This window comes from Anas acuta, chromosome 9, assembly GCF_963932015.1.
Source record: "Anas acuta chromosome 9, bAnaAcu1.1, whole genome shotgun sequence".
NCBI classification, from domain to species: Eukaryota; Metazoa; Chordata; class Aves; order Anseriformes; family Anatidae; genus Anas; species Anas acuta.
The window spans coordinates 8,831,217-8,843,807 of record NC_088987.1 but is presented as its reverse complement, the minus strand read 5'-3'; the positions used below and the strand labels follow the sequence as shown (position 1 = coordinate 8,843,807).

The 12,591-nt window shown below is 42.4% G+C and overlaps 1 protein-coding gene across 1 annotated transcript in view; it reads left to right on the top strand.

Annotated features, from left to right (window-relative positions):
• The first annotated feature begins 5,630 nt into the window (after positions 1 to 5,630).
• Positions 5,631 to 12,591, top strand: part of MCF2L2 (MCF.2 cell line derived transforming sequence-like 2) — a 158,769-nt gene continuing 151,808 nt past the window's right edge. Inside the window, exons 1-2 of the mRNA XM_068691806.1 lie at positions 5,631 to 5,742; positions 5,882 to 6,172. Coding sequence (XP_068547907.1) covers positions 6,070 to 6,172 — 103 coding nt within the window. The 5' untranslated portion in view covers positions 5,631 to 5,742; positions 5,882 to 6,069. The remainder of the gene's footprint in view (positions 5,743 to 5,881; positions 6,173 to 12,591) is intronic.

The window sequence follows — 12,591 nt, the reverse complement described above, 5'->3', positions numbered from 1 at the left end:
CTAAAGGTGCAATAGATGAATCTCAAATGATTATGATGTCCTCTCATTTGCTTGTCTCCAGGCTTTCCCATGGTATAGATTTTTACTTGTGAGACTCATCTGTGCCCCTCAAATGCAGCCCGCTGAAACTGTCTACAGTCTAGCTAAACCGTCTTAAGACTTGTTTAGCTTTAAAATGCTAATCACTTGGTGCATAGTGAATTTGTTCTTTAAAGCACTCTAACATAATTGTCTGTGTATCTATAAAAACGCCAGACAGCTAGTAAAAAGCTTTAAAAAATATTTGGTTTTGTTTGTTTGTTTTTCCTCTTGAAGTGTGACAGAAACATATTCGGGGGATTTTACTTTTTTATCAGACTTCAAGAAGGAGAGATGAGCAGTAGGGGGGAGTCAATTTGAAGCAGCTTTGACACATACCATTTATAATGCTATTTATAAAATGTATTAAAAAGTATTAGACAATTTTAATTCATAAAGGCATAAAACCCAGGATGTGTTGGTATTTAGAAACTGTAATACCCCAGTGGCAGATGTCTCAATAGCGATACTGATTGCAAGCAACTTTCTTCATTCTCATCCTAGCCAGGTCCTCCAGCCACATTTGAGCCAAATACCTCAGGTCTAGTTTCACCACTGGTTCAAGTAGATCCGTCAGCTCAGTGAGATGATCCGATGCGTTGCACTACTACTACAGCAAACAGGAGGTAGGAGTAGGAACATAACATGGGTAAGGAGGTGAAGAATGTGCATTTAGGTTGCAAGGAAGTTTTCTGGCAACTTGGATGGATCTAAATGGGAAGCCTGATCCCATTCCTTCCTAGTCCTCTTTTGCTGACATTTGCAGGTGTACAACCATGGAATGGAGGTTCAAGAGCTCATTGGCTGAAAAACTATGTAAAGGGCTAGGGAGAGAAGCAGGGAAGAATAACTGATGAGGGGGAGGACTTCTGTCTTTATAAATTACTCTGCCTGGTGCCCTGGAGGCCTGTCGATGCATCCATCAGTGTAGAGCTGAAGCCAGTTAACACTAAAGCTTTCTGGGAAATAAGCCTGGGTTTTTATCTTATGACACTGAAAGTGGACAAGTGCCTTCCTTAAAATAAACTACATAATAAGATAATTTAGGAATTAATCTGATCCTAAAAATTCAGGATCACTGTCCAACAGCTTTACCCAAAACTCAGGTTCTGCTTTTAAAGAATAAAGATGCTAGAAATTATTTAAAGAAATGAATGCAATGCAAATAGCTATATACTGATTTTCTTAAAACTTTAACAGCAAACATGTATCTAATGACTTTCAGCATTAGAAGACGTATGTCGGAATTGTGTAAGCAGTGCAGAGCAGACTGAAATTGGCAATTTTCATTGTGCAAGCTGCATAGAGAAGAGAAGGTTCAAAGCAGTATGGCAAGAACGATAAAAGGTACGGATTGGCTTTTTTCATGAAGAGAGTGTAACTAAGACAACATTTGGCTCCTCTCAGGAAACAGTGACTGATGGTTATGATCACTGTACAGAAAGTCATGGCTAAGATGGAGACTGTGAATAGGGAATTATTCATTCCTTCTCAAGGTGCAGGAACCAGAGGCCTGAAATTGAAGTATCAGGCTTTAGAGCTAAAATCAAAAGTATTTTTTTCACACAATGCAGATTTAAATTTGAACCTTGCCACCAAACTTCATGGCTATCAACAATATAAATAGATTCAAAGATAAGTAGAGAGATTCATGAAGAAATAGAGTATTAAATATTATCAGGCAAATGCAAACTGAAGCTCTGAGAGTCCAAGAACCACAGAGTGCTGCAATTGAGAAAACGATTTCTGATGAGAAGGGAAGAAAAGGAGACAAGCAGAGAGCTTTGCTAAAACTAGCTTCTTCAGCAGACTCTTTTTCTTCAGAACAGATGTTAGAAGCAACTATGCTCCTTTTCTAGTGAAGTAGCTGAAACACAGCATCTGATCCAAAGCAGGTCAGGCTTTGCAGAAGCCTCTCCAAGAGGCTAAGTGTGAAGGCAGGGACCCAGGCACTACTGGGGGAACTGTGTGTGGAAGAACGAGTGAACATGCAAGTTTTGGCTGAGAACCAAAGATTTGTTGTAGGAGCTGACCGGGAAGACAGTGAAAAGCCAAGAACAGACACTGAAACGCTAGCAATGTGACCCGCTAAAAAGATAAGCAGGAGCACTGTTGGCTGAAGTGTTCCAAAAAGAACAAACATAAAAAAACTTGAGTGATATTGTCCTTTACTGAATGATTTAGGTTACAGAAAGGAAACAGCACTCTTTTGTGCCTTTGTAGATATGCATCAAAGAAGTATGGGACTTATTTACCTGTTTCTTCTTCTAATGGAATTGTACTGCGCATCTGAAGTCCTGCCATAACCAGTCAGAAGTGGTGACAGCATAATTACCTTTCCTAATTGTGCCAACAGTGTTCCAGTTCTTCCCAGCCAGTAGTAGAGCCCTAGTCTTTGATATCAGAGAGTCTATAGATAAAAGTTAAGGGAGGAAAAGTCATAATGCAAAGGTATTGCATGCTTGCAAATGTGAAAGTTGGGAAAGGGATTCTAAACTTTTCTGTTATTCCATCAGCTTTCCTTTTTTTTCTGGTATGAGGGAGTCCTCAGGGGCACTCTGAGCATCAGAAGTTAGTGATGTGGTTCTGGAGGGAAATTGCCTGAAAAACTGAGAGAAGGGTGAACCTATAAGGGTTATGTAGGACTTGGAAAGTTGAAATAATACAAATGAAGAAGATAGTTGCATGGCTGGATCTCATTTTTTTTAATGGCTTTTCTATCTCAGTTGTTTTTTAGAGATAAAAGAAAGGGATGTATAGTTATATAGGATGAAGAAGAAGGAAGATTAATCCATGATTTTTTTCAGTGAGACTTCCCCTTTCCATCTGGAGAGGCCACAGAATCTTGTAAACAGTTTTTGTTTGCAGTGTGCAATTTACTGTTTATTAAAGATGCTTACAATGCTTTTGGCCTCAGCTGTTTGATTCAGAATCTAATAAACGGCTGTTGATTTGTCAGGCTTTCACTCTGTGGAGAAATCAAGCTGTTGCCTGTCGGCCATCATTTTAATAGTGGAACTGTGGTGTTTGTACAGCCCCCAGCCCTGCTTTCTTGTAAGACTCATGCCTGAAATATAAATCATCATCCTCTGTACCTCTACCCCATATATATTAGCAAGGACTTTTATCCTACTGAGAGAAAGTCTGTAGTAGTCAAAGGGCTGGCTCAATTTCACAAATATGCTGAGCACCACAAATGGTTACCATCACAGTGATGGAGTAAGTTGCTTCAGCATCTTTGAGTCATTCCTTGAGTGATAGGTGCAGGGCTTCCATTGCTCTCGTCTCCAGGAGATCCCTATATTCAAGGCTTCTTTAATGCAGTCCCACTGATCTCAGTAGTGCAAAGAAATCATTCCATGACTGATAAAACTGGTGGAGTGTACTACCCCATGGCTGTGTCACATAGCTCAAGCCTTCCCACCAAAATAACCCCAATCTCACCCTTTTGTTTATTATAACTCATGGCGTATGACAGCACACTCATCTCTGATTGAACCCACCCCACAGCGTAAGCTGAGCAAGGAGCAGTCCTTGCTGTGGCTGGCTGTAGGCTGCCGTGTGATGACTGGCTGTCTGGTATGTACATATTACTAGTGAGCCCATAAGATAGCCTCAAAACAGAATTAGCCAGCCCTCATTACATCCTTTCCCCATTAGGGCTTTGTATGCCTTGCTAATTTCCAGTGAAACCTACAAGAACATGTTTTTGTTTCCAGAATTACATTGCAATCGATCAACGGGTTTGAAACTTATTGAAGACAACTGGAAAGCAGACTAACATAGCAAGAAGAAATAATAAGAGAAAAAGGATCTTAAAATAGCAAGTGTACTTGTGCCTGTAGTTACTGATACTGAATAACAATGTTGGTGTACGAGCATATGGTCTTAAAATAGCTGGGAATAATTTTAGCTAGAAATAATACAAAGGTTCCTAGCTATCCTTGATGTTCTTGAACAGCCTTGCTGTAGGAGTAGTGAGAGCAAACCACTCTCCACCACCATCTACATCTACACCACTTCTCAATGGAGTTTAATTCATTTATGAATGGGACTATATATACAGTGTCCTTGCCTGCAGAAAGTAAAAAAAAAAAAACAAAACAAAACAAAAAAAAAACTGTAACAACAACAAAGTATGTCAAGTGCCTGGAAATGTGGTGACTTCTGTAGTCCTGTGTTCCTGCCTCCAATCTGTGACCCTGTGAAAGGAAAATAAAAATAAAGCATCCCAGATGTTTCAGACTCCTCCAGACATTATGTCTGGCTGTCAGTCTGCTTTGCTTATGCCTTTCTTTCTTGATGGCATCTCTTCCCTTGTTGAGGAAATCCTTTTAACGTTAGTCAAAATCTTTACAATTTGAACTTTACTCCCTAGATGGGCTCTGCTAGAAGGATGATCTCAGAACATAATGCTCTTGACGTGATGCCAAAATATTGGCCGGTGGGTGGCTATCTCAAGTCATCTTCCTCCTCCTCACTTGTTCTCAGGCAGACTCTCTCAGAAGCATGGAAGAAACCTCTCAGTATGGTTGGTCAATCATCCAAAAACAAGGACAACAGCACTGATACTCAGACTGCCTGCTAGGTCAGCCAACTGCTTATGGAATTTTCTCATCATAGAGCTAGATAAAAGCTTTTGCAACACCAGGACTGGCTCACTGATCGTGCTGTAAGATCTGATGTGCCCACAGGGGTATTTTACAGCTCTAACCTTGTACATACATGATGTCATGTTCTTTGGCATGTGTGGAAAAGGTGGACCCAAAAAAATCCTATAGATGGGTGGGGAAATCTGGAATTAGAGCTGGATCCATTCTGTGGGAACAGAGCAGATACTGCAGGCAGCTGCATGTTTCTCTGTCCTGTTTGTTTTAAGCATGTAATAAATTTTCCTGTTTCCAGAAACGTCTTGTGTGGAGCTTCATGTAGACTTCAAAGGAGAAGGTGCAACGAGGGAATGGAGACATACAAGTCTCTGGTGTGTCCTGGCCTTTCTCACTTCCTTGCCTGCCTCTCTTTTCTTCTTCTCAGATCTCAGCTGGGCAGTGCAGCCAGGAGAGCCGACAAAGCTTCTCAGGAGTTCTGCAGCCGTTTGTCCTGCAGCAGCTGTACATCAGCACAAGGCTCAGCTGTGTCCCTGGCACCCTGGAGCAGTGGCCATGACCACAGGTGAGACATGCCTGATTCCCAAGGCTAATTCATTCACCCTTCTTGTAAACGGGCAGCTGAAGAGGGTCCCGTGGGCTCAGTCACACCAAGGGTGCAGGTACCCTGTCTGTGCAGCAAGGCACAAAGCCCCTGGCCACCCTGCCCCTAAAGGGCCCACTGACCAGCTGCCCCTCAGCCCCCCACCCTATACATGTGGGCAGCCCTGTTTGTCAGGCACCAGAGCGGGTAGGAAAAAGGACTGGGGGGACGTTGGGAGGTTTCACATGTGGACAGCCTGCAGGGCAGCTGGGCCCCAGGGGCTGGGGCACAGCACCAGAGGCTGCTGTGAGTGAGTGGTTCTCAACCGCCAGGCATGCCGGTGAGGAGAGCGTGGAACAGCAGCTGCCGCTGTTACAGCTCTGCTGCCAGCTCCACTCCTCCTGATGCCATTCCTACCTCCAGGATTTTTCCCTGACTCACAGCATCACCATCCAAAAGTCTCCCTGGAGGAAGGTATCTGCCTGCTGGTTTGTCTTTTTATCCTTTGCCTCATCCGCGGGAGAAGGCAGAAAAAAAGCCATAAGCAATCAGCTCGCCTCTTTTCTTTTTCCTTTTTCATTTCTCCCACCTCCGTTCCCTTCCTATTGTTAAGGGGGGTTAAATCCCCTTTGGGAAGGAGCTTTTTTAGGTCCATGCATGGAGGGCAGCAAATTGGAAGAGGTGAGCAGCCGGCAGAAGATGTGAGAGCTAGAAGGGCCGTGCTGTGGGAGTGGTCCTTGCTTTGTGTGCAAGCGAGGCAGTGAGTGTGCAGCCTCCCACTCTGGGCGCATCTTTTTTTGGATGCTGTGCAGTTCCCTGTGTGAAATGCTTTTTTGGTTAAAAGAAGAAGAGATGTCACATCAGGAGCTCACCCAGCGACTGACTACAGTTATCACCCATGTGGGTAAGACATCTTTATTTTTCTTCTCGCTACATTTGTGTAGATTTGGGGACCCTTTTCCCCGAGGAGGTGCTGATGTACAGGCAGGAAGCCTTTGTGTGACAATATCACACCTGTGAGTGAAACAGGAGCCATCAGCAGACTGCAAAACCCAGGGATTTGGGGCAATTACTTTTACTGATGGTTTGATTCGTTTTTCAAGCATGCAGTTTTCTGAAAAGTGGAAACAATAAAAGCAGCCTGTATTACCTGGGAGGTGATCTTTGTAAAATTCCCAAGCACAGTCCTTGCAGGGAGGTGTTGTAGAAAAGGGGGTGGTGGAAGGATGCTAAAGTCATGCTGGTATGCTTTGCTGTTAGTTGTGATAGTGGAATTGCAACCCATTCTCTTTCTATGTGCTGTTCTCAGAAAGCCTTTTTTTATTGCCATTGCTGTTTCAATGAAGGTGCTAGGGCAGGAGCCCAAAAGCTCTTCCCCCTGTTAGGCTTGATTATACTGTTTGCTAACCTTCAAATGGTAGTGAACAAAGGTAGGGCCCTACACTATACAGTGGCATTCTTACAAGTCTATGCTGGCTACCCAGCAGTGATGGCCAAACTACAGGGAAGAAAATAACCCGAAGCTAGCAAGACAGAAGATGCTGGAGATTAAAATGTCCACTGGTAAAAGCTTTTGGAACCCTTCCTTGTTACATGCAATGAGTTAAAGCAGCTTGTGCCTGTGTTGTATCTTGTAAAGAGACTATTTTTAATTGAATTGCATGGGAGCAAATTTTATAGCTGTCATGTTGGTAATAGATTGTGTGTTGTGAATACCAAAGCTGTTGTACAGGTTTCTGAAATGTCTTTGCCTTTCCAAAATCTATATATGAAATAGAGCGTGCCCAAAATGCAGCTTTCAGAGAACACACAATTAAGATTTTAGATCAAAATTCTTCTTGGGCTTGATGCTAGCTGTAGCAGCTGAACTATGTTTAAGAAAGCAAATGCAATCAGTGGCTTGTCTAAAGAAATAGCACAAGAGCAGATTTAGACTGAATAAAATGCTTAAGACCAGGTGCCATTTTTCCAATCTCTTCTCCATGGATCAGTTTTTGTGGCCCTGATAACCTGTGCAGGGGCTTGGTGTGGAAGAGAGCGTGACTGTCAGGAAAGCACAGTCTCAGTCTTTTTGACCCAGTCAGTGGTGCCAACATGAGTTGCTTTGCAATTGTACAAATTCAGATAGACACAAAGTCGTAAGAATTCACATTTTTATTATGAAGACTTCAGCATGAGGCACATCACATTTTTATTTTTTTAGACAGAGTATTTCACTGGAGCCAAAGAGATTTGTATGTCTCCTGTTTTTCCTGTTAGACTCAATACGGATCTCCATCGTCCATATTGAGGACCCTCCGTGATGTCAGGGGGAATATGTTAGAGATAACAGCATTATGGTAGTATCTAGCAATGCAGAAAATCATGCTGTCTACTAGAAAGATGTTAATTAGCCTGTGTATTGTTCCTTGGCAAATGGAGAGGTTTCTGGGTCACGTGGCTGAGACTAGAGAGCCTCACTGGTTTCCTTGAGGTCAACCTCCAGGTCAGTCCTAGGGAGAGGAATGAAGACCACAGGTCTTGGTGTTGGTTTGTTTGTTTTCCCATTTCACACTGACAAGAGCCTCTTTCCCTATCTTCAAACAGGGAAGGACAATCTCACCATTTTCGCAGTCATTCAGGACCTAGAAATCTGACCCTGCTTGTGGGATCTGACTGCCTTTTTGTAGACAGTGCTCATTTGTTATCAAATCATGTAACTAGAAAAACAGTTGTACAAACGTGGAAGCAAGTAATGATGAAAAATTGTTATTGGTTGGAGGAAAAAAAATCTTCCAAACCCACTGATGATGCACCGTGTTTATGAATCACACCTTGTAACATGAATCTCCTTAGCTGAATCGGCAGTATCTTATTGAATCAGTAATTCCCGGGCAGCAGCTGGAGTCTCTTGAAAGTTCAGTGGGAATCTTTAAAGCTTAGATAAGTGAAAGGACTCTCATCCTTAGCAAACTGAGGGGATCCCTCACCATGAAGATCCTTTATAGTGTTTACTATTTTTACAGCGTCTGTCACCCTCTTGTTGGACCACTTGGACTAATGGCATTCAGTCTCTCTGTAACGCAGCCAACACTTGATTGAGAGCACAGCTCTCAGATCTCATGATAGCAGGAGGGAGGAAACTTATTCACATTTAGAAAACAAACAAGACCTTTATGGGACCATTAAAAAGAAAGACTAGGTATTTACATTTTAAATAAAAACTTTGTGGGATCATTTTTTTTTTGTCTGTGTGAAGTAGATAACACACCAGTTTATTTATAATGTGTCAATAAGAGGGTCACAAGTTAATTGCCTGGAGCTCAACTATCTGTCCTGGGCAGAAGCTTTGATCCCTCATTAGGTGACTCATGTTGTGTTAGACAGTCCACGTGCTTGTTAAATGAGCCTCTTATCCTACTAGAGACTCCAGACAGGTATCTATCTTCTTAACCCAGTTTAAAATCAAATCGTTCAAGTTACCTACTTTTAAGTTATCTGTCCATAGTAGCTATCTTAACTTGGCACTTTTTTAGTACCATGCCCCCTGTGGCACATCTTTACACAGCGTCAAGCAATAGAGGACCAAAAGAAATCTCTTAAATAGCCCTGTGTTCCCTCAGCCTGTCTAGGATTATTCCTGATTGCCCTGGTGTGGGTGAGGTAATGGGGCCACCACAGGTGTCTAGGACAGGAGTGAGTTGTGAATGCTAGCAGGCTTTCTGCTTGCTACACAAGATGTAGCACAAAATGTCACCCAATCTTGTTATCAAAACTGCGTCAGAATTCTTTTTTTAGTTTAACCTACTTCCATTAAACTTGATTGGCAGGAGGTGTTGGGGAAATGCTCATCTCTTTTGAAAAAAAAGTGTCATTCAGGTAGGTGGGTAAGTGTCAGCTCTTCTGTGATGGGGAGGGAAGAAGCTTTGCTGGGTGACGTGCTTGGTGCTGACAGCAGGGGTGTTTGCACATGGGAATTGTACGGCTCATCCAGCTTGTGAAGCCCACCAGAATACGCTTTTGTGCACCCGCTACCCACCCACGCTTGGCAGTTGGTTCCCAGAAGTCTGATGCCAGCTTTGCTGCATGTGGCAATGTTCTGGGCACAGTTATGCACACGAACATCTCCACCCAGTGCCCCATTTTCCACAGATTTTTATTCTTAAAATGATTTTATAATAATATGAAGCTGCCAGAATAGACATTAGCTGTCTGAAATGGAAACAGCAGAGCTCCTCTCTGTTACCAGCAAAAAATACTGCATTTGAGACGGGATTTTCTTCCCTGTAACTTCCAATTCAGTTATGAGAGCTCCTCATCTGCAAATGACAACTGTATCCATATGAGCTGTTTGTCAGCATCCCTGGTAGGGGAGGCACTGGTGTGAAATTGCAGAAAGCAGTACATTGCATAAATGACATAATAAAAAGAACACACATTCATGTCAGCTTTCATCTGGTTTTACAAACTCTCATTTGCCCAGTCTCCCATTTTACGAAATGAAAAACGAATTTAAGCAATTTGCAAGAGATCAAAAGGGAAATCAGTGGCAGAACTGGGTTTAGGATGGAAATCTCAGGATACACAATCACTTAGGATTCCTGTCTGTTAACCCCAGTAGGTCAATTCCTACCACTTTTGGCTTAACCACCAGCTCTGGGGAACAGTGTAAAATATCTCTGTATGTGGAGGGAAGCCGTGCTACAATTTGGGACAGGAGGTGAAGGACAACGCTGCATCCACTTGACTGTATGAGAGGAATTTAGGTCAGCAGAATGGAATAACCCGAGCTGGCGATTGTCCAAGGCTGATGGCTAAGCATCACAAGTCACAGAATCTGTTTTATGCTGCAAAGCCACAAATAATCTAATATGTCACAGCTGAATAGACCATTGCAATGTTTCTCATCTGTGGCTATGTACAGAAAGGATACTTAAAAGAAATTTCTTAAGTAGTTACCTTCCAAGGTACCGTATCAAGTAGGCTTTCTGTTTCTTCTATGCAAAGGATTAAATCGAGGCAATGGAAATTCCCCTGCCCATGACAGAAAATTCTTCCCTTTGTTTTAGAGCATTCATGCATTTCAGGAATTCTTTTTGAGCCACTGGTCCTACAGCTCTTTTCTACTTTTAATTTTACAGCTCTTTTCTACTTTTAATTTTCTGGTGAGCACTGAGGGGTGACTGGTCTCTCCCAGTGACCCCCACACACCAGGTTTCTTTACCCAAAAGTAAGGTACAGGCTCAGAATATGCATCTATCACTGCATTCCCAATTAAACAGGACAGTAGCAAACTGCAGAAATGTGTTTGATAAATTTCCTTGGGGTCTCATGCTAATGAAGAGTGATCATTTGTAGTTCCTTTCCCCATTAACCTATGTTTATTAAAAATTGACCTTCTGCTATCGTATTACCCGCATCTTTCTCTCTGTATCTTAATCAAGCTTTTGAACCATTGGCAAATTTTGACCAAATTTGGTCATAAAATAGTAAGTTCATACAAAATCTGAAAATATTGAGTGGAGAAAAAGATGCAAATACGGAGGAAAAGGCGAATCAACTCATTCTATCAGACCTCACAGAATCTACATGAGACAGTGAAAAGGGAGAAGGAAAAGTAATACTTTATTTTTGCTGGTTTTGCTGCTTAAAAAAGCTACTTGTTTACATTTTTGTTCCCAGATTGTGGTTATTAGTTTTGCCTCAATATGGCTTATTCTGTGCAGCTGTTTCAACTGGGAGCTGTTTAATAATGAACTGTTTAAAAGAGGTTTGTTAATGCTGCAGAGTTTGTGCCTAAAAGTGGAAATCACGCATCTACAGAAACTCGTGAAAAATGTGCAGATTTGTCTAGTGTACTCTCCAAAATGTAGAATACTGCAAGTACTTGTTTAAAGCTCACTTTCTAACCTGGGTGGTCAAGGCATACTGAGAAATAAAGACCGCGAGAAATTGCTACAAGCTGGGGATACAGACCACTGGTTTGGTTGTCTTAATTTCAAGCCAAAATATTTATGTGATAATTTTGCCTCATGTCTAGGGAGAGAGGTGATTAAAGAGCTTCCCAGAACCAATAGAATCAGCAGTCTATACTCTCTAATAGGCTCCCTCTCTTTTGGAACAGAACAGCTCAGAGGTGTTTCTTTTTCTACATTGTCTTTTACTTTAGTTGAATGCTTTTTTTTTTTGTATGGGGTGTGATTCAGACTCCACCATCCTTAACAAAATTCAAGAGAATGTTAGCAAAATACTGTAATCCAGGTTTCTTACCACTAATTCTCTTACCAGCAATAAGCAGAGCCATGGACTAGAGCCCCACAGAACCAAAAGGCTGCTTATAACCCTAGCTATTTTCTCATTTATTGATATCCTCTCCCAAACTGGCTTTCATTCCCCCCAAACCCTGAGCTTTCATTCTTAAACCAGTAAGAGACCAGGATTCCGGGGAGGAAAGGGGATAGGAATAGCAACCATCCACCATCTGCTTGCTACAGGATTTTCACACTTTCTTCTTATGCATTTTGTAATGGCAACTGTTGGAGACAGGGTACTGAGCTGGATGGAGCTGAGGTGTGATCCAGTCTGTCAATCTGCAGGTCACTGTCTGTTTCAAAAGCTCCCAGATTGCTGCTGTTAAATCTAGTGCTGCTATAGTAGTCTCTCTCTGTCTTGTATTTTCCAGTCTACTTCAGCAATGGCTTGTAGGTGTTTGTTTCTTTGAGTGAGTGCATGGAGGGAGGAGTGTTTGACATGAAGAATTATTGAAGGAAAGCCAGATGGCAGAGTCTGGGTTTTGCTGTAGGTACCGGTGATGCCCATCACCCCTTCCACAGCTATGCATGGCAGGCACTTGGTTCATTGCATCCTTAGAAAGCTCTCTTGGGCTCTGTAATATGGCTGTTGGCATCTGCAAGGAGGTTGGGGCTCAAACAAGTTATTAAGTGAGACTGTACTGTTGCACTCAGCTCTTCTCCTGGCTTTCCTAGACCCACCTCTGTCTCAGGACTGTGTTTCCTGAGACAGTGTTAGCCCTCTGTGGTCATTCCAATATAGCAGAAAGGAGGAACTGTCAACTTCCAGACCAGGCCTTTGCAAATGCTACGTGGTGGTTTTCCATATTTTTTAAAAAATAAGTAATAGTAATAAAGAAGAACGTGGTAGCTTAGGTTGCAAGCAGGGGAAAAATGACATATTGCAGCATCATTCACTGAGCTACTCAGACTGTGGCACTTTCCTATCCTCTTAAACACATCAGAGCAACCCCAGGGCAATCTGGAAGGAGAAGGCAGGGGAGACTCTCCAGGGGAAGGCTAGTATAGATGGTTTCCTCCTCTGTGAGCTCTC